The sequence below is a fragment of the Chaetodon auriga genome, chromosome 23, assembly GCF_051107435.1.
Source record: "Chaetodon auriga isolate fChaAug3 chromosome 23, fChaAug3.hap1, whole genome shotgun sequence".
Classification (NCBI taxonomy): Eukaryota; Metazoa; Chordata; class Actinopteri; order Chaetodontiformes; family Chaetodontidae; genus Chaetodon; species Chaetodon auriga.
Window position 1 is genome coordinate 15,207,106 of NC_135096.1, and position 19,372 is coordinate 15,226,477.

Genomic DNA, 19,372 nt, shown 5'->3' on the forward strand with positions numbered 1-19,372 from the left:
TACACTAAGGCTATTCAAAGTGCTTTACATGACGCATGAAAAAAGAAAGAAGAAAAGTTAATGATGAGTGTTTGAGGTTAAAGTCAAAGGCAGAGCAGGATGTAAGTTTTTCTCACCTTGATTTAAAAGTGGTCAAAGTTTGTTCCGTTTCTGTTTCTGCACGGCAACTAAACGCCGCTCCGCCATGTTTAATTTGCACAGTGCAAACAGGTGGTAGCCCTCTGCCTGATGACCTGAGAGGCTTGGAGGGTTCATACCACATGAACATGGATGTGTTTTGGCCCGAAGCATTGGGAAATTTTCAGGTCGATCTCAAATGGCACACCAGTCTAATCATCATCCATACATCCTTACCTGTGAGCGCCTTCAACACCGTGTCTGCCTGACACATTTGAAAATTAATTGCACGGGCTCTGAGCACGCCTGGTGTACAAATTTAATTGGCTGTAGGTCACCTGTAGCCGGTCATTATGTTCCCTCTGATATTTGATTGATTTTGTTCTTTTTTCCAGTGAGTAGTGTGAGATTCACAAAGGCGGGATTTTCAGCAGAGCTAGTGGATGGGAGGAGGAGGAGGTGTTTCTGTTGTTTTGTCCACACCTCATGCATCCTCTTGAACTTCGGTGATACACTGATGTATTCCCGTCTCCAGTAAACACACTGAACAGTATATCGAATAAAGCCAGATTATCTCTGCGTCAGACTGTTGCCTGCAGATCAGATCAGATCAGACCGGAGCGCCTGAATGTTTCGCCCGGTGGGATTTGGTCACTTGAGCTGATTTGATCACATCTCATCAGCCTCGACCTTGATTCAGCACCCCCCCACCCCCCACCCCCATCTGAGCATCATGACAGCTCTTCATCTGATTATATTCAATTAAGAATACCCCCTACACACACTCCCTGTCACACACACACACACATCCAGCAGCCCCGTTTGATTGTAATTAGGATGAGAGAATGAGAGGAAGGCTTCAGGAGAAACGGTTCTCGCTGTGCCCGTCTGCTTTTCATTTAACTGCACGCACGTTGAGCTTTCTCATAAAGTTGCACTTTGGAATTTTAATTCCTTCAGAGGATCCGTTGCTCTACCTTTTGACTTTGAATGATGGCACCTCTCCAAAGTGATTTGTCAGTTCACTGAAGCAACAGACTGGGATTCAGTCAGGATAAGGCCTGTTTCTGTTTTCTTTGCGTAAGTGTGTGTGACTTATAGAGGCTCCGCGAGGTCATCGCACCCTCAGATCTCGTCCTTTGGTGCCTCTCTTTCTGTTAATCACACAGACTCTGTGTTGCCCTCTGTGTCACCATCGCACCACCCATTAGCTCCTAATGGAGTGAGACGGTCAGGCTGTAACATGACCTGCCCGCGCCCGCTGTGGTCTGGCAGGGGGGAACCAGGGGGTGTAGCCGTGCCGAGGCCAGGGGGGCACCGCGCTCCGTGGGCTCGCTTTGCTAATGACACGTGCACATAATCAGTGTGGTGGAAGAAGATGAGGCATGAAGATGTGCAAGAGGCCGTCTGTGTCGCGGCCCGTGTTTCAAATTATGTGTGTAATCCAGTGCCAAGAAAAAGTGACGTGAAGTATGAGTTAGAAAAACACTCACATCCATATTCAGAGTCAGTCACGCTGACGTTATTGTGAAGCTGCGGCTTGTGAAGTGTGTGTCGTCAGTTTGAGCTTTAACAGTTAGCAGAGATTTTGGCACAGCAGCCTGCAGAGGAGCCAATCACATCCAGCTAATGATCTATTATAGATCAACTTGTTTACAGAAAATCTACTCTCTGACCTAACCAGCCTCACGCCATCTGTTTTCCTACATGACATTGCCCCGGACTACTATATACGTGTGTGTGTGTGTGTGTGTGTGTGTGTGTGTGTGTGTGTGTGTGTGTGTGTGTGTGTTGTCTTGGAGTGTGTGAAAGCACGGCGTGTTTTTCCTCTGCTCGCCGAATCTCCACTCACTCCAACTGCTAATAACTCAAATCAGCAGAAAGTCACACTCTCAAACGTGTGCACACCCGCACGTGTGTGTGTGTGTGTGTGTGTGTGTGTGTGTGTGTGTGTGTCGCAGTGTGTACATTCACAGCAAGCGGAGGATAAATGTTTGTCATACTGGATCCAACTCATTTAGGTTAAGTATTTAATGATTTCTGGTGCAATTACACAGCTGAAACCACATCTGTGCCCATTGTTTTGCACCCCCGCACGCACACAGGCGCAGTATTATTGTTATTATTCATTTTTCCTGCCTCTCATGCTCATCACCTAACTGATTGGCCTAATGAATGGAGTGCTGTGGACGGTAATGCCTCTGAATAGGCCACTCCAATCATTAGCCAGCCTACGTCCGACGTGGGAAGGATGTATGGAAAGGATTGTTGTACTCACATAAGTATCCACAGTTTGGATTTGGACGCGGCCTCGGTTGAGTTCCAGCTTGGACTCTTTGCGTGTCACCCCTCTCTCTCTCTCTCTCTCTCCCCCTCTGCCTTTCCTGTCTCACCCCAGCTGTCACTATCTAAATAAATCAGAGATGTGATTGCTTACTATAATTTTGTTTAGTGTTTTCTAACCCCCATATTTTTTTCTTCTCGTCCAAAGCAGCCACAATAAAAAAATTTTGACTGCTTTTATGTGGAAGGAGTAGCTTGCAGCTCAATTTTTTTGGTGTTATTGATGCTTATTTTGTGGAATTTGCAGTTTCTTCTTCTTTCTTCTTATTTTCACGTTCATGTTACTGAGAAGGAAGGCGTACAGCCGGAGCCTCAGCCCCCTCACCTCCATATATATGGATAGATGGTGCTGTCAGGTGGTGCTTTGTACTCGTGACGCTTGCAGACATGTAATGAAGCACAAATCCTACTTTCCCCCCTTCGGGCTTCCATGTTGAGTCAATAACTATCTAATAAGCCGTGCTGGTGGGAACACGTATGTTGATAGGTGTAAGAGAAATCAGCAGGTGAGGCTTTTTTTTTTTTCTCCTCCAAAACACCTTCAGGCTATGAGTGTCTCTATGAGGGCTCTCCATGGCAACAGCAAGTGCTGAATGTCAGTAATGTATGGCTCACATATATATTAGCACGCTCATGTGCATCGGAAAGCAAGATGTTTACCCCTAAAGAGGAAATCTGGGCTGAAAAGTACCAACAATTCGAGGAGGAATCGCACTTTGAGGTCATGGCCGCCCTCTGACCCAGAAATGGAAACCACAGAGAAGAATTTACATCACAGCCGCAGTGGAAAACTGGTAAATTATTAATAATCTGATGAATAATGATAATGAAAAGTACACATTTCCCCTTAAAACTATCCGTAACACCACTTCAAAGCTCTGTCCACACAAAGAGGAAGGCCACAGGCAGAAAGACAGAGGTGACGTATGGTATGAAAGTCTAATGTCAAGGGAGGGCAGATGGAGCGAAGAGGAGGAGGAGGAGGAGGAGGAGAAGGGAGGAGGGGCAGCCTGTGGAGGAGAGAGCCACAGGTGAGAGGGCGCAGGCCTCGCAGCTCTGAGTTAATCACTCCTTCTATTTCTCTGTCAGATCCCGGGAGGGAGGAGGGAGGGAGGAGGAGGAGGAGGAGGAGGAGGAGGAGGAGGAGGAGGAGGAGGAGGGGAGCAGCTGGCCTTGTGACGGCCACAGGGAAAAGAAAGCTGATTATTAAGCTCTGGCTCTGACTTTTGAGGACTGGAGCTGGAACATGTGTGTGAATCCGCTCTGTGTCGGCGTGTTTGAGTGTGCGGCTGTTTATGCACATTCATGAGACAGAGGTTATGACTTTGTGTGTGCCAGGGGAGCACACGGTCCTGAGCATGTTTGTGAGGGAATGTGTGTGTGTGTGTGTTTCAGTGTGTCTTGTCCACAGATGTGGAACAGACCAGTGTAACCACCACCGATGTGTTTGCACTGTGGGGATGATGAACGAGCCGATTTGATATTTGTGTTGCCGGCCTGAGAAATATGAGGCCTGGAGCCCCCCTGTCACCCACATCCCTCGCTCCTTCGATCCCCCTTTCTCCTCCTCTCCCCCTCCCTCCTCTTCCTCTCTCCTGGCCTCTCGGGCATGTGTGATTTATGAAGAGTTTACCCTCACCCTTTATGAGCGTGCATAAATAATAATGTGACTTGTCACCGTGCAAAGCCGGCACTGCAGTACCTCAGCTGGTGGCTCACTCTGTGGATGTGTGCGCGTGTGTGCGCGCTCTCACTCGGCACACACATGCTCCATCACCGTGGCTGATGCGACAGATGTGAGTGCGTAGACTACTGAGAGAGGGAGAGAGAGAGAGAGAGAGAGAGAGAGAGAGAGAGAGAGAGAGTAATTTTTACCTTCTTGGCTGCGTGCCCGAACAATCAGCTGTTAATAATTCAGATTAATATTTATTTTTCCTCCAAAACCTTTGCCTGAGTTTCATCCCTGTTAATGTGTGTGTATGTGGTCATCTGTAGGTGTAGGTAGACTCCAGTTTAATCTTTTCCAGGCAATATATATACGTCTTTTCAGCAGGATTTCTCTCCGTACATAAAGTAAGATTTAAAACACAGAACAGCTGATAATCATAGATCATAGAAAAACCATTGCACAGAATTGTTTGATGCTCTGAAGACTCGAATTTTGTAGCCTGACTTCACCTCTTTAATCTCTTGAACTGCCACACTGCTGGATTGTAAGCTGCCATTTTCTTGTATTGCCCCCATATAATGAAGCTGTGCCCATAAAAAATACAGATTTTTTTATTATTTAGTTTATTCTTTTCTGCAAAATAACGCTTAAAGACATGTCTACCTCAGTTCAGATTTTTATTTTTATTATTTGTTTTTTGCATCTGTTCTTCAGTCAGTTGTATAAACACAAGCTTCTGTGTAAATGGTGTGAAAAGCTAATAAAAATACTGCAGCCAATGCACCGCCGCCGTGACCTCCAGCCTCAGAAATGACAGCAGAGCGGAGTCACTGACACTGGGCAGCATTTTCTGTTTCCCCAACATGATTCCTCCGGTTGCTATTTTTACTTTGTGGAAGCGGTGTTAGATCTAGGTCATCATTTGCTAAATTTGCATGAATGCAGATGCTGAGACCGCAGCACCAGCAGACTGAGGAATTTACTTTGGTGCGTTCGTGTTTAGATCAGTGTGTCAGAAGCATCAAAGAGACGTTATGTTCAATGTGGAAGCACTAGCTGCTATCTGCAACTGCTGGCACGTCTTCAAACGGAGAGAAAGAAACATTTAGAGGTTCAAGTAGTGATGTCTCTGTGTATGATTCATTATTTTGAGAGAGTCCCTCACCACAGGCCTGACAAGGTAGATTGTGCATCTGTCTGTGCGCTTCAGTTCATGAGTGGGAGTCGGTGTGTGTCTCTTCACCCGTCTTTGTGTCTTCGTGTTTGCCTCTCTAATCTTACACACTGCCTGTGTGCGCAGCCATGTGAGTGTGTGTGTGTGTGTGTGTCTGCGCGCAGGCCCAGAGCCAGGTGTGTGTGTTCTTGAGAGGTAATCCCCCACATCTGGTAGTGTGCTGTATAGATTCAGGCTGGAATAGAAGCAGGATTAGCCCTGCTCTCACCGGTAATACAACCAATTTTCTACTTGTTTAAATAACACAGGCCAAACATTCCTCTGATGGCCCCTATGGTGCCCTGAAAAAGTGTGTGTATGTGTGCGTTTGTGTTGGTTGAGTATACAGTATGTGCCCTTGAATATGGATTAGTTTTTGCTGCGTGTAAGCACTGTGTATCCATGTCTGCAGCATGTGATACACCCGCCGCTGTGTCACGTTTTTGCATCACCTGGGCGTGAAACAGCACCCCAGCAATAATAAATATACAATGTCCGGTTACACTTTCAAAATAAAGCTGGCTGAGAAACATCTCAGGCGACGTGGTTTTGGCTCCACCTCCACCTCCACCGACCTGCACCTTCACACAGGTGTATGCTTTTCTGTCCTCCAGTGCAGTGATCATCGTTAACTGGCAGCCGTGGGCCACGTCCGGCTCGCCAAAGCTCGAATTTTCCATGTTTTTACACTGATATATGCTAATTAAAGTAACACCAATTTGCAAGAAGGTGAAAATATTAAAGTCTAATGGGCTAATTAGGACCTAATTTTTCTAAGTCTGCACCCCTGCTCTTGTGGATCAGTGGGTCTGTTATAGCGGGTCTGTGATAATTCGTGCAACAATCGGTGTCTCCAGGTCCACGTTTCGCCATGATGAGACACACACAGACTCACTGGGCGAAGACAGTACCTAACTTTGTTATGTCACCGCCAGATATTTCCGAGCAGCTTTAATGGAGTTTGAGAGCAATTGATGGTATCAGGTTTAGATGTCAGTGTCTGACTGTCAAAGAGGAAGTGTCTCAGCTTTTCACGAGCGCTCAACAATCAATAGACCAGGGTGCAATGCAGCCATGCTCCTTTAAGAGCCACAGAAGTCAGTTTTTCTCCCGAAATTGTGCAGTTTTTCATCCTCTATCTGTATTAGTGGGAAGAACTGGTGTTTAAAAAAACTCTGCGCAGCCCCTCAGCCATTGGCTCTCGTGTGGGCTGCGTAGATAGATCAGGAAGGACGGCCGGCAAGATTTACTGCAGCACATCTGTTGCTTCCTTGCTGCTCTCCCGCCCAGTCTGGTTGCCTCCCTTAAAACATTAATATACAAGAGTCCCATTAAAGTTAATATATCTGCAATCTTTGAAAACAAGCCTGACAGTGAGTGATGATTTGTTGAAAGCGAGTGCCGACAGTTCGAGCAGAGGGACCTTGAGGCCGGCTGTTCGGGCTTAATTTGCAAATAGGAGCCACAAAATCAAATATATAAATTATGATACTTATACAAAATTAAACAAACCTGACAACAACTCTGCTGTTTTGTCACATATCTACCATAAGTCTCTAAGAAGAGCATCAGAGAAGGGGCATCCCAGCCACAGCTGGTGTGAGGTGGTGCTTTGCACACTCAGATTAGTGGGAAGCATCTTGTCAGACCTTTAAATGCCCAGCGTCTGCCTGGACAGCTGAGGCTCACACGACGCTGAAATATATGTCTCCCAGTATGCAAGAACTACTTTACTCATCCTCTGAATTTGTCCTCCTTCTTTACAGACTCTCGCTGTGTCTCACATCTCTGATGACAGACAGAATGAAGTTCATGTTTACTGATTAGGCTGTTACTCAATATTTCACTAACTTGCAGAATCGCTCACATTCTGGGAAAAGCAGCAAATTAGTGAGTAAAATAGACATTTCTCCTGGTCTGAACCGAACATGACACTGATAATACACTTTACATGGGTGTAAATATCTGACACCATGTTAATATTTTTCCAGCCAAAAGCTGAAACCTCAACATCACTTTTCTCTCAACTCGCTCAAACAGGAGAGCATCGCTTACAATTAGCCGCCGGTCGATTTGAAACAGCGAATAACTCTACGCCTCAGTGCCAAATTGATTGTCATTTCTCGCATGGTGCCATGGGTATCAAGCCAAATTTGAGGGTGAGACCCTCCACCCCTCTGTACCTGTGCTCTGTCAATATTCATCACGCTTTACAACCATGGAGGAACCCATTCGTACACGGACAGGAAATTCCCGTCGCTGTCGCCTTTCCGGTCTCTTCACACCTCAGCCGCTTGAAATTCAGAGGATGGAAAAACAACGGCAGATGCACAAATGCGCGGCGTACAGTATGTGCAAAGTGTTTGTCCTCGCAGCTGCTGTGCCTTCAGAAAACATACACACCGAGTCAGATGGTCAGGTAGTGAGAGTCTTCATTCTGTGCAGTCAAGTCAAGACACTGAGAGCGGGAGGTTTATTCCCTGTGATTCACATGTTAGTGCTTGAAAAAGCAGATGTCTAAACTGGTCTTTGTAAACCTGCACTTTAGTGAAGAAAGTCTGTGCAAGTCAGAAGCTCTGTGTGTGTGTGTGCTGTCTATATGAGGGCTTGTGTGTGTGTGTGTGTATGAGATGATTGGGTTACCATACTACTGTCAGGACGCCGCGCGCTCCTTCTGAATTATGCATCTCTCGTTCAAAGAAGGAATGAAGAATAACGCGAAAGGGAGAAAGCGGAGAAGGGGGGCAGTCATAAGATAAATGACAACAGCACAAAAGCAGAGCATCTCAATAGACCGGTACCACACACACACACACACACACACACACACACACACACACACACACACACGGCAGTGCTAGACAGTGATGAGAGAGGAGAAGAAAAATGGGTTGATTAGTACCAGCGAATGAAATAGGGAAGTGTGTATGTTTGTTTGTTTGTGGGGCTGTGTGTGTGTGTGTGTGTGTGCGCGTGTGTGTGTTGCTGATGCTTATGTACAGACTGGAGGCTTTAGTGGCACCAGCATGCAGTAGTGTTCGCCTAAAGCAAGGTGGCACTGTTCATCCTCTCACTGTGAAACCTCTGTGTGTGTGTGTGTGTGTGTGTGTGTGTGGCTGAGATTGTGTCCACATATTGTCTAATCCGTTTGTGTTTTTGCGGTGTGTGTTTTTAAGTAATGGCATTACACAGTGCGTGAACATCCCTGATTGCATATATACATATGTGTGTGTGTGTGTGTGTGTGTGTGTGTGTGTCCACGCCGAACGCGCTGCTCTCTCCCCTGCGTCTCCTGTACAGGATGTGCTGCATTCGGCTAATTAATTCTTAGCAAGAACATCAATTATTAAAAACACCCAACTGTTCCATCTGTGAGTTGCAGCACCATGTACTGTTCATAACAGCTGGGATAATTTCATATCCTGGCTGTTAAAAATTCAATAACGATGACCGCGATGCATCTGATTGGCTCTTGGCTGTAACAGCCCGTGTGCATGCAGTCTCGATAATGGTGATCATAAACATTGTGTAAAGAGTAAAGGAATCCTCCTTTGTCTTGCATGTTGGTGACAGGGAGGTCAAAGGTCGCGGTTGGCTGCAGCAGAGCAGCTTCAGATTGTTATAATAAGTATCTGACAACATTATGGAAAGGATGGCTGCAGAGAGACGTGTCTGTTTAACCTGAAACAGCTGTTACGTGGCTCTCACCAGAGCCTCCGGACTCCATGTAACCCACCAAAGCCGCCTCGGTTTGTCTTTTCACTGCTTGCTCTCAATTCACCGAATCAGGAGAGCAGCGAGGGAGAGGCTGGACGGCTAGCTGTCGCACTTCAAAATGAAAATATATCAGCACTTTCATCAGCAGGCAAGTCCAGGACAGTTTTCAAGTCTCACATTTGTGTTATTTCTTATTTTCTTATGGTGCTAGCTTGATTTGGCGGACCGGCTAAGTTTACTTAAAGTATTTAATTTACCGCTTTCACATGCAGCTGATACGCTTTCATATGCTGACTGACATGAACTATATGACTCAACTTTTTTCCCATGATCTCATGTTAAATTGATAACAACCAGATGTGGCGATAGCGTCGAATCAGGCGGAGAAACGCCTCATCCCAGCCCCGCTTTCCCCCCTTCACTGTCACTCTCAAAGGGTTGTTGTGAACACGCCTTCTTGGAAATGCAATTTAAATCTCGTCTGTCAAAGCAGAAAGTCATTTGATGTAAAGTCGGCCGCACAAAAGGAACTTCAGTGTAAAACAATCTGAATACGAGCATCGGTTAATCAAACAAAGGCAGATAATGATGTTTTAAGAATTACAGGACGCGTGTGGGCGTGTGCCTGCGTGGCTTTCTGTCAAATTGAATAAATAAGTGCACGTTTGTCTGCTGGAGGTCACATATATTGCAACATTTTCTAACTCGGTGCCCCGGGCAGGATATCCACGCACACACACAGCGTCTATCTCCCTCTCTGCGTCAGGCCTGGTATTGTATATGGCTTTCATGTATGTCATGGTAATCGTTTTGGCTCTGCACACACACACACACACACACACACACACACACACACACACACACACACACACAGAGTCTCCCAGAGCCAGTCTGGTCACGTTGGACCCGCACGCTGCGTCGTGATTTACAGACGATCATAACATGACAATATGAAGGGTTCAGCCATTTGTATTTGCCACGGGTATCGGTGTGTGTTTGAGAGCGCGCGCATGTTTGTGTGTGTTATGGAAATGAGACAAAGGGGTCACATTATTCAGCAGTAGTTGACATGCAGGCTCCCCAGGTCCATATCAATATCCCCCCTCGGACGCAGCGGGAAAAATAAGGCGATTTGTTTCCTGGAATACTAATCGCGGTCAGGAGGGACTGAGTGGAAGCTGTATGGAAAGTAAACACGCTGCCAAGCAGTCAAGGTGCTGCTCTCCATCTTGGGGCGCAGGGTCCTCCAAACGAGCGCGATGCTGCTGGGTCTGAAGGACTGGATTTCAAACCGCTTGGAGAAATAAGCTTTTCCCAAGTTTCTCTTCCAAGCGTTCCACAATGTTAATGCCTTCTGCGACGGCTGACTGATGGCTCCAATATAATCTGTAATGAGATGTCCAAAACCGGCTACTTCAGTCGTACATTAAGCGGAGCTGTTCATGAACAACAGGGAGGAATGTTACAATATGAAAGGCTCAGTTCGCTCCAATTACACAAAAGCCAGAGGATTTCGTCTGTTACCCTCAGTGATCTGCGGCCTCGCAGATGAATTTACTTTCGGATTCTCCCCACGCCACGTTTTCTTCTTTTGTGGCGGCTGCTTTGGATTCAAACTGCAGCTTGTCAGATAGCTCAAGTAGTTGAATCAGTGAAGATTCGCCAGCAGCCTTTTTCACAGTCTGACACACTTTTATCTCACTTCGGTTTGACCCTCCAGCTGGCAGCTACTGTACGCCGGCCCCCTGCTGGGTCCGTTTAAATGAATGAAGTGTTTAATTTTCCAATTTCGTGTGTTTTTATTGGTCAGATCTTTAACTGAGAATATTTTGGATTCTGGATTATGGGTTACAAAGCATGTGATCAATGGAAAGTCCTCAACAAGACTGAAATGCGGCTCCCCCAAAAGCTCCATTTTCTTATACTTCAGCTCGCTGCAAATGAAGTAATACATAATTCATTTTGTTGATACTTGGTGTTTGATTGAGTGATGAGTGGAAGCAGCAGGGCGGCCTTCATCAGCATCGCTCCCTGCCTGCGTCAGCCATAAAAAATAAACTCCCGAAAAAGCAAATCATCATCACCCTTCCACATTAAAAGAAGTTGTTGTTGTTCAAGACGAATAAATCGTTTTCGAGGGTAGCACGCCGCCGTGTCTGCGTACGCGCTCGCCGGCGCGTGTGCGCGCGCATCACATTACGCTCGGAGACGTCTGCTTTGATTGATGCTGTCAGCGAGTTTGGAGAAAGAGACGGAGGCTGGCGAGGGAGGAAGATAAGGAGAGGAAGAGGAAAGCAGATAAAGAAGAGAGAAAGAGCTCAAGAAGCATCCATCAGGCAGCGCAATCAGATTGTTTTCCTGGCGTTCGCTCTTTTCTTCTTCTCTGCATCTGCAAGCCCCTCAATTCCTCATCTTTTCTTTCACTCACTCTCTCAAATGTTCACACACACGCACACACACACACACACAAACACACACGAATGCAGTAGACGAATCTCCTCTGCATGGCGTCGGCCAGGTGTCATGAGGATATTGAATCACGGGAGGTTGAGGTGAGAGGCGGCGTCACAGCGTGATGGATGATATGTATTTCGCCGCCTCCTCCGTGCTTATTGTTTACACACACACACACACGTAAACTCTGGCACACACGCACCTACGCACACACGCAGCCTCCGTGCTCCTTCGTTGTTAATTGACGTCCTCCACTCGTCTGTTGTTTTATTCCCATCCCTCGTTCCATTGCGGTTATTGCTTTTCATTAAGTGGTCATTTCCTTCGCCTGCACCGTCTAATGAGAGCGTCACGCCGCCACGCACCCATTTATCAAACCTCGGAGCTGCGATGGCACAGCCCCGGAGTCAACGCACACACACGCAGACACACACATTCCCCTTCGCTCTATCTGCCATCATGTCCCTGTCTCAATTAGGATTGTTTGTCGTTCCTCTGCCCTCCATCCCCTGTTCATTTGGCCGCCCCCGTCTCCTCCCGCCGTCTCATTGTGGCAGCCGTGTCATTGTGTTTGACAGCTTCTCATTCTCGTGTCAGATCTCATTTGACTGCTAATTTCATACGTGCACACCTCGCCTCGCCTCGCCGTGTGTGTTAACTCCTCTGAGTCGGCCTCTGCGCGGCGGCTGGTCAGATTTTTTTTCCCCTTTTGTCCAAAGACGAAGGAAGTTGTGCCGCTGAAGTGGCGTCTGCTGAGAGCGATCGAGCTGTGAATCCAGCTTTGTTTGTTTGCCTCCACACGCAAACACACACATTTGCACACTTGGCAGAGTGGAGCAGGTTGCATCCCCACTGTTGGCAAGATAAATCACATAAAAACCTCGCTGTGATCGTGGCACAGCGGAGACGCTATATAACCTGGCTGCGTGTTTCCAGCTTGTTCATATGCCAGAAATCTGATTGTTTAGATTGCCATGCTTATCTTGAGGAAAGCTTCATTTCAGACCGTGTGCACACAACATGGCTGATGGTTCAGAATATTTAAGGCAGCGTTTGACTCTCTGTGTGTGTCTCTTCCAGCTGGTGGCTATTTTCGACGAAGTCCAGCGTGGGAGGACGGACAGTCCCAGAGAGACCATGTCCAACGGCCACTCCAGTGCTGCCCCCAGCCCTGAACCCCTCCACTACTTTTCCCACCTGCAGTACCGGGATCAAATCAGAGGAGAGATTGAAGTCAACGAGGCCGTCCTCAAAGCCAGTATGTCACATCTCCCCTCAATGTTTTCTTGTGCATTTTTTTTATTTTTTTATTGCTGTCATCTCATGAAATATCAATATCTGAGGTTGTGCGAAACTCTCGAACACCAATGCTCAATCAACACTTTCCCAAGGTGTGTGTGTTGGTGTGGGACTGTTCGTGAGAGAAAGACTCGTAGGGTGCGTTCATGGAACAGCTGTAAGCTCGACTCACGGTGCAGAAAGTAACGTGACGGCGTGTGAAAACAGATGCAGTGTTGACGCAGCGTTCTCTCCTGTCGTCCTCACTTAACGTCCTTTACTTGGTTTGTTCTTGCTTTCACACGTTGCTCAGATTGAGAGTCACAAAGGCAGCAAACCAGGGTTTTTCTCTGCACTGTAGAGCGACGATTAAAGGTAATGAGATAGGAAATTATACAACTTATTTCCGTATCGTCGGGCCATTTACGCGTCTCAGAGCAACCTAACTGCACGCTCAGACTCATCTATGACTGTATTTGACCGAACGTCACGATGAACGTGATATTAATAATTATTAATTTTGTCTTTATCCTTCCTCTACTGACAACAGCTGCCCTCTGTGCATCATTAAGGTGATGGATATACTCCGACTCTGCCTCTGAAAAAGCAAATATCCTGATAAATGAATGCGTAACTCATTATACTGTTGTCATTTTGTAGTGTGAGCGAGCTCATCTCGGGCCGACTCTCACAAGCTTGCTCACTCTTACTCTTAACCTCCTGCAGTCCACTTTACGCCATGTAATTGCATATACTTAAGGTAATGCGGTGCTGCAAGCCAATCAGCGTCTCTCTGATGCAGAGTGCGGTGAGCAGACAGACAGGTTAGAGGAGGGAGTGAAGACGAATGAACTTGTTAAAAAATGACAGGTCACTGTGATCAAAGACGACAGCGAACTCCATTTAGTAAAGGCTCAAAATATCTTCGGAATAATAGCATTTCTCTTGCCGAACGGTAAAGAAAGAGCCAAATGTCAGTGAGAGAAACCTGATTTAGGGAAGCCAATAAAAGCCGCATTTTTATCCTGCTGCACTGCATCATTCGCCCTCTCAACAGTCTATTTTATTTGCTTTCCTCTGTTTCGTACACTCCCCTTGGTATTTAGCTGGTGCTCTTATCCAAAGCGATTTTATCTGCAAGTGCAGCAGCAGAAAAGCTTAAAATTCCATGTCAAGCAATCTTTAGTGTTCGTAGCCAAACTGTAATGACTGAATAGATAAAACAAATGTTTCCTCGTCCTTTAAATGATGTTTTCTAGAGAAATGTTGCAGCTGTAAATGATGCTTTTATTTTCGTTGTCTCTTCAACTCCTGCCGTCCTGTGCTTGCTCGTGACGTCGGAGGTAAGGGTCACCTAAAAACAAAACACTCTGAGGCAGTTAAGTGACTTGATCGAGGTCACATCCGCGGGGCAAACACGTAAAAGGAAGTGAGAATGGCGGTTTGACAAACAGCAGATGTGCAGCTGATGGTGATATAAAACTGTCACTTTTAAATTAAATGAGCAAAGATCGCTGTTTTTGCCTTTTTCCTTTTTATTTTTTTTGTCAGTCAGGAAATAAAGTGAAAAAGTTACTGGGTCATGATGCATCTCCAGTGGGAAGCATCATCACTAGGCCAGTCAGTCAGACGCCTGGGGGAGCCTCAGGGGAAGTGTGCGCTCTGTCTGGGCCGCAGTCTGTTCTGCCTACACAAACATTTTACTGTAAATAATCTGGAGCGTGCGTTTTGTCTCTGCATGTCATCCTTTTCTATTTCACTGCCTTGTATTAGTTAATTCTGAGTTAAAAGATGAAGTATTAAATGAGGTTCTGTCTAATCACTAACCCCCTCACCCCTCTCATTTTCCTCCGTCCATCTGTTGTCTTTAGAAAAACAGTGTGACCCCACCCGTGCACACACACATACCCACACCTGGCCTTTGCCATCCGTCCCCCTCTGCCTGCTTATGCCCTATGCCCCATTATCTGCCCCCTCTCCGCTCATTTCTTGCCTCCTCTACTATTCAGCTTCAGCCACCTGCCATCCAGCTCACCACCCGGCCCCCCAGACCTTGACCCATCACCCCCCCAATACTTTCGCTCCCCCCACCCTCCCATTTCGCCCTACCCTCCCTGTCTCTGCATGGCTTCCAGCTCTAACTAGATTAGCACTGTAGCCTGTTAGCATGCCCAGGGTCCAGCAGAGCGTGAATGGACTAATTCCACCCCCACCCTGTCTTTCACCCAGTGGGACAGCTTCCTGCCCCCACCCCCCCCCAACCTGCTCTCCAGCCCTGTTGAACCCTGACTAACTTAGTTATGATTTGACCCTGTGACGCCCCTCATACAGAGCCAGACTCATGCATTAAGGCAGCTTTTGTCATTCAGACGCACACACACACTCACACACTCACACAATTTGACAAAAGGAACCCCAGCATGCATGTAAGTTAAACAACCCCACACACCCACAGCCTGGGAAGGCCTTAGATGAGTGTGTGTCTGTGTGTGTTCGCTCACCCTTTTGCTGTAAGATCAGTTATTTATTGGGCGTTACATCACTTCTAGTATGTGGACCATTTGCAAAAACAGCGTTTCTGGAGACTCTGACAGAGACAGTCAGACCTGTCTGACCTGCTCACAGTTTCTCCAGGGTTCATTGAGGATAAACGCCCATAAATTTATTTGAAATGATATCAGGTTATAGTAATAAAACCTACTGTTTAACCTGCTGCATTCAAAGAGCATCAAGTGAAGCCTGTAGCACACTTTGAGCATGTGACAAAGGGAGGAAATGTCCCTCATCAGCAATTAACGCCGGAACACAGACGTGCTAAATGATAGCTTTCCTGAGAAGCCTAACTTATCCTGCAGATGACAATATATGGCATGTCATGCTGAGGCATTCAGTGACTGTTATTCCATAAGCGTCTCAATAAAAGGAGGGAAACCGTTCAAAGGGTTAACCAAGATTAGATAAAAGCAATCCAGGCTGGCTGAATATTATACTGCGGCTGTGATGTAAACCCTTTAACTTGGTTACCTTAGACTAAAGTCTGAGTCAGGGTCTAATAGTTACCTACACGCAGCGAGGCTAGCAGCTGTGGCATAATAAGATATGTCAGGTTAGGCTAAAACTCATCCTTTTAGACATCAACCCGCTCATCGACAAATCATGAAAACCGGGCTTATGAGAAAATTGGATCACTGCAAACCATGTGAATGCTTTAATCACACCATTGCCTGAGCCTGATTATTCACAATGATCTGGTTATAGGTTGCATGTAATCGCGCTGAGTGGTGGCGGACAGGATGAGGAGTAATTCAGTAATCAGTCAGGCATCAAAGTGTTTGTGTGTCAGGTTGGGCTGTTTGTTTGAACAGGGTGATTGGACTTCACACTGCCCCAGTGGGATGATTAGACCTGCATTGATCCACTGCTACATGCACGCACGCACGCACACACACACACACGCACACACTCACTCTCAGGAAGAGAGTCCTTATCGCATCATCCCATGAGCAGCCTGAGCCGGGCTGCTCTATCGATTGAGAGAGAAACAAGACCACCCTGGCCTGTGGCATGAAAACACACACGCTCGCTCGCAGATGCGCACAATATACACACAGAGCACAGTTTGTGATAAATGTACACACACACACACACACACCATACACGCATGCTTGCACATGCAAACTCAAAGGCAAACACAGGCACACGCGCTGATTAGTATTTGCACCCACACACACATCCACAGTCACACACAGTCAGACAGAAACATGATGCATCCTTGTTTTCATCCTGCCCCGGCAGTGAACTGAGCGCCGCAGCGTTACAAAACTTTCACAGAGCAGAAAACAAGAGGAAATTCTTAAAATAAACCTCTGTCTTCCCAGAATTGCATAAGCAACCTAGTTAGGCAGAGAGTTGCAGATGGAGAGTCAGAAGCTGGTAAAAACAGAGCTGGCAGAGTTCTCAAGGCCTCTTCAGGTCTCTTCAATCACACAGATCTCAACAGAGCGATAAGGAACGGAGCTCGGGCGTGTTTCAGCGTGCTGCCGTTTGTTTCTGTGGCCGCTGAGATGAGCTGGTCGGTGAGCTCTATTTAAAGTCGGAGGGCACCTCGTGGTTGCGGCTCTACAGTTCAGTCAAATTAGCCAACCGAAAATACATCCGAAGTTTCAGTGCCTCCACCTCCTCTCCACCCTTTTGGCAGGAGACCGGCTGTTTAAGTCAGAAAATGTCTGTGATCTTAAAATAAATGAAAATTTTTGCTCACGTTGCACAGAAGGCATGCATGATGTTCAGCTCGTCAGAGCTGCAGATGCCACGCTGCTGCTGTGAGACCCACTTTTAGACGAGTTCTCTCTCTCTCTTTAACATCTGACTTGCTACAACGACAAGAAAACCTGAGCGGAGACTGTAACGTTCCTCAAATTAATCCATGACACAAACAGAAATGCCATGTTTCTGTTATGTTTCCCACATTGTTGAGGTTTGACTTGAGGTTTGACGCTTAAAATTCCACCTACATTTGGGCTGAAACAAGACTGCAGAAGGTCTAATATGAAATAAAAATGTGAATCTATGGACAAACTGACTACACTGATCCTTGGAGGTGTGACTTTTCCATAGTCACATGCAGTAATGAAGAAACAGATGGGTCTCATTGTGAGCCTGAACACATGAAGAGAAGGTGAAGACACATTAGTTGCTATAGTTAGGGCTTTTTTTTAATTAGCTTGGCGGTGTAGGTGGGATTGTTCATCAGGTCGCTGTGTGCTGATGTCAGGGATTCAGTTGGTTGAGGTTACTTGTGGTGCAGTTTTTCATTATTCAGTGAAATTCATAAAATGCTGAAGCCCATGTCCACCTGCCCAGTCGCCTTCGATTAGCAATGACTCCGAGGCAATCTTGTTTATGAACGTCTAAACAGCGGCTGACCTAAGAGAGTTACAACTGTCACTCTCATCAATATCCCTGACCCTCTGTGACACCCCTTGACCCTCCAGAGGTCAATGCAGGTCAGAGGTCAAAGCCAGCGACCCTCAGGTTCCTCCACATGGCTGGGCCGGGCTCCGGGGCTCTAAGTGGTGGGAGGATTGATGGAGACAGATTTGACTCCGATGGATAAATGGAGGAGGATTTATGGGGCTGACCGCTGGGTAATGGACCCTGACTGTGACCATGGAGCGGCCTTGGTCACTTAACAAAGTCGCATCATCGACATTGTGGTGATGTATAAGTCTGTATTTGGAGAGCTCATTCTGAAAATCCATTATAGCCACTTCGGAAATAAGTTGTTTCCGACAGTCCATCTTTCAGTCCCTTTTAAAATCTGCAGGATCCAGTTTGAACCGGCGCTGTGATTTAATCCAGCTGGCCTTGCAGTAGTAAAGGTATTTTGGTACTTCATGTACCTCTTGTCCTTGTAGTTTAATTTAATGTTGTGCGGTTTATCACCGCGTCTATGTTTTTCCCGTATGGTTGGAAAATTCCATAGCACTACCTTAGCACACCTGGAGCGAATGTGCACGTGTGTGTGTGTGTGTGTGTGTGTGTGTGTGTGTGTGTGTGTGTGTTTGCCTTTTTAAAACCTGCTGTGTGTGTATTTTTATTCACATTCACTTCCCGTGAACGTCCTAGACAGGTGCGTACAGGAAGGAGAGGGAAAGAAGCATCCATTAAGTTTTACTGCTTTCTATTCGTGGTCCCTCTTAACTTGTAAACTTTTGCATGTGTCGCTGTGGAAAATGTAAAGAAGCAGAAATAGTGCTTTTTGAGGTCGCGTTGTTTGAATTAAAGCAAATGTGTGCAAATATAACGTCTATAGGACTTATGTTTTCTCCAAGTTTGTCACTGCAGAGCGTAGACTTTCGCCCTGCAGTCATCGAAGCAGAGCTATCGATGCAAATTGCGAAAAAAAAGCCTTGTGTTATTTGTGCAAATTGTCCGTGTTTATTTGCCTCAAACAGCAAATGTACCAGCTGTATCGACTTTGGCTGCAAGCAAAGCCAGAAACGTACACCCCGACCCTGCGTGGGCAGCGTGTTCGCTGCTCAACCTCGCCCTCCGACTGATCTCAGAGTTGATTTATTCCTCCAGACCTCCTCTCCGTGGTTTCTTATCGGACTTCTAAACACAAATTTCAACTTCTGCCACCTATAGTGAATTTATGAATGCATTGTGGCTTTGACTTTTGACTGCATGCAATCCTGCTGCCTCTAAAACTCACCTTGACAAAAGGCTCATTTAACAACATTGAAACGTATCTGCTGTGTTTGACCTATTTTAGATGCACACGCGATTAACGGCGCAGAAGCCGTTGATTCGCTGGAGCGTCGTCTGATGTGTTTTTCTGATGCCCTTTGATGCCGGCTCTGAAAAGATACCTGCTTTTTTTTTCCCCCAGATGTTTCTGTGTTAAATCAAAGCACATTTCATTATTGCAAATCATATTATTTCCTGTGTCGTTTCCACCGTTTCTTCCCCACGTCTGCTTTCCCAAATCAGATTAGACCACATTCTGTTGATTTCCTCACTGAAGCAAAAAATCAGAAACTGGAACTAAAAGCCAGAAGAGCCCTAATTAAAAGATC

At 46.4% G+C, this 19,372-nt stretch overlaps 1 protein-coding gene across 1 annotated transcript in view; it reads left to right on the forward strand.

Moving 5' to 3' along the window:
• Nucleotides 1-19,372, forward strand: part of pard3ba (par-3 family cell polarity regulator beta a) — a 133,695-nt gene that overhangs the window by 11,888 nt on the left and 102,435 nt on the right. The window contains exon 3 of the mRNA XM_076724065.1: nucleotides 12,594-12,771. Coding sequence (XP_076580180.1) covers nucleotides 12,594-12,771 — 178 coding nt within the window. The remainder of the gene's footprint in view (nucleotides 1-12,593; nucleotides 12,772-19,372) is intronic.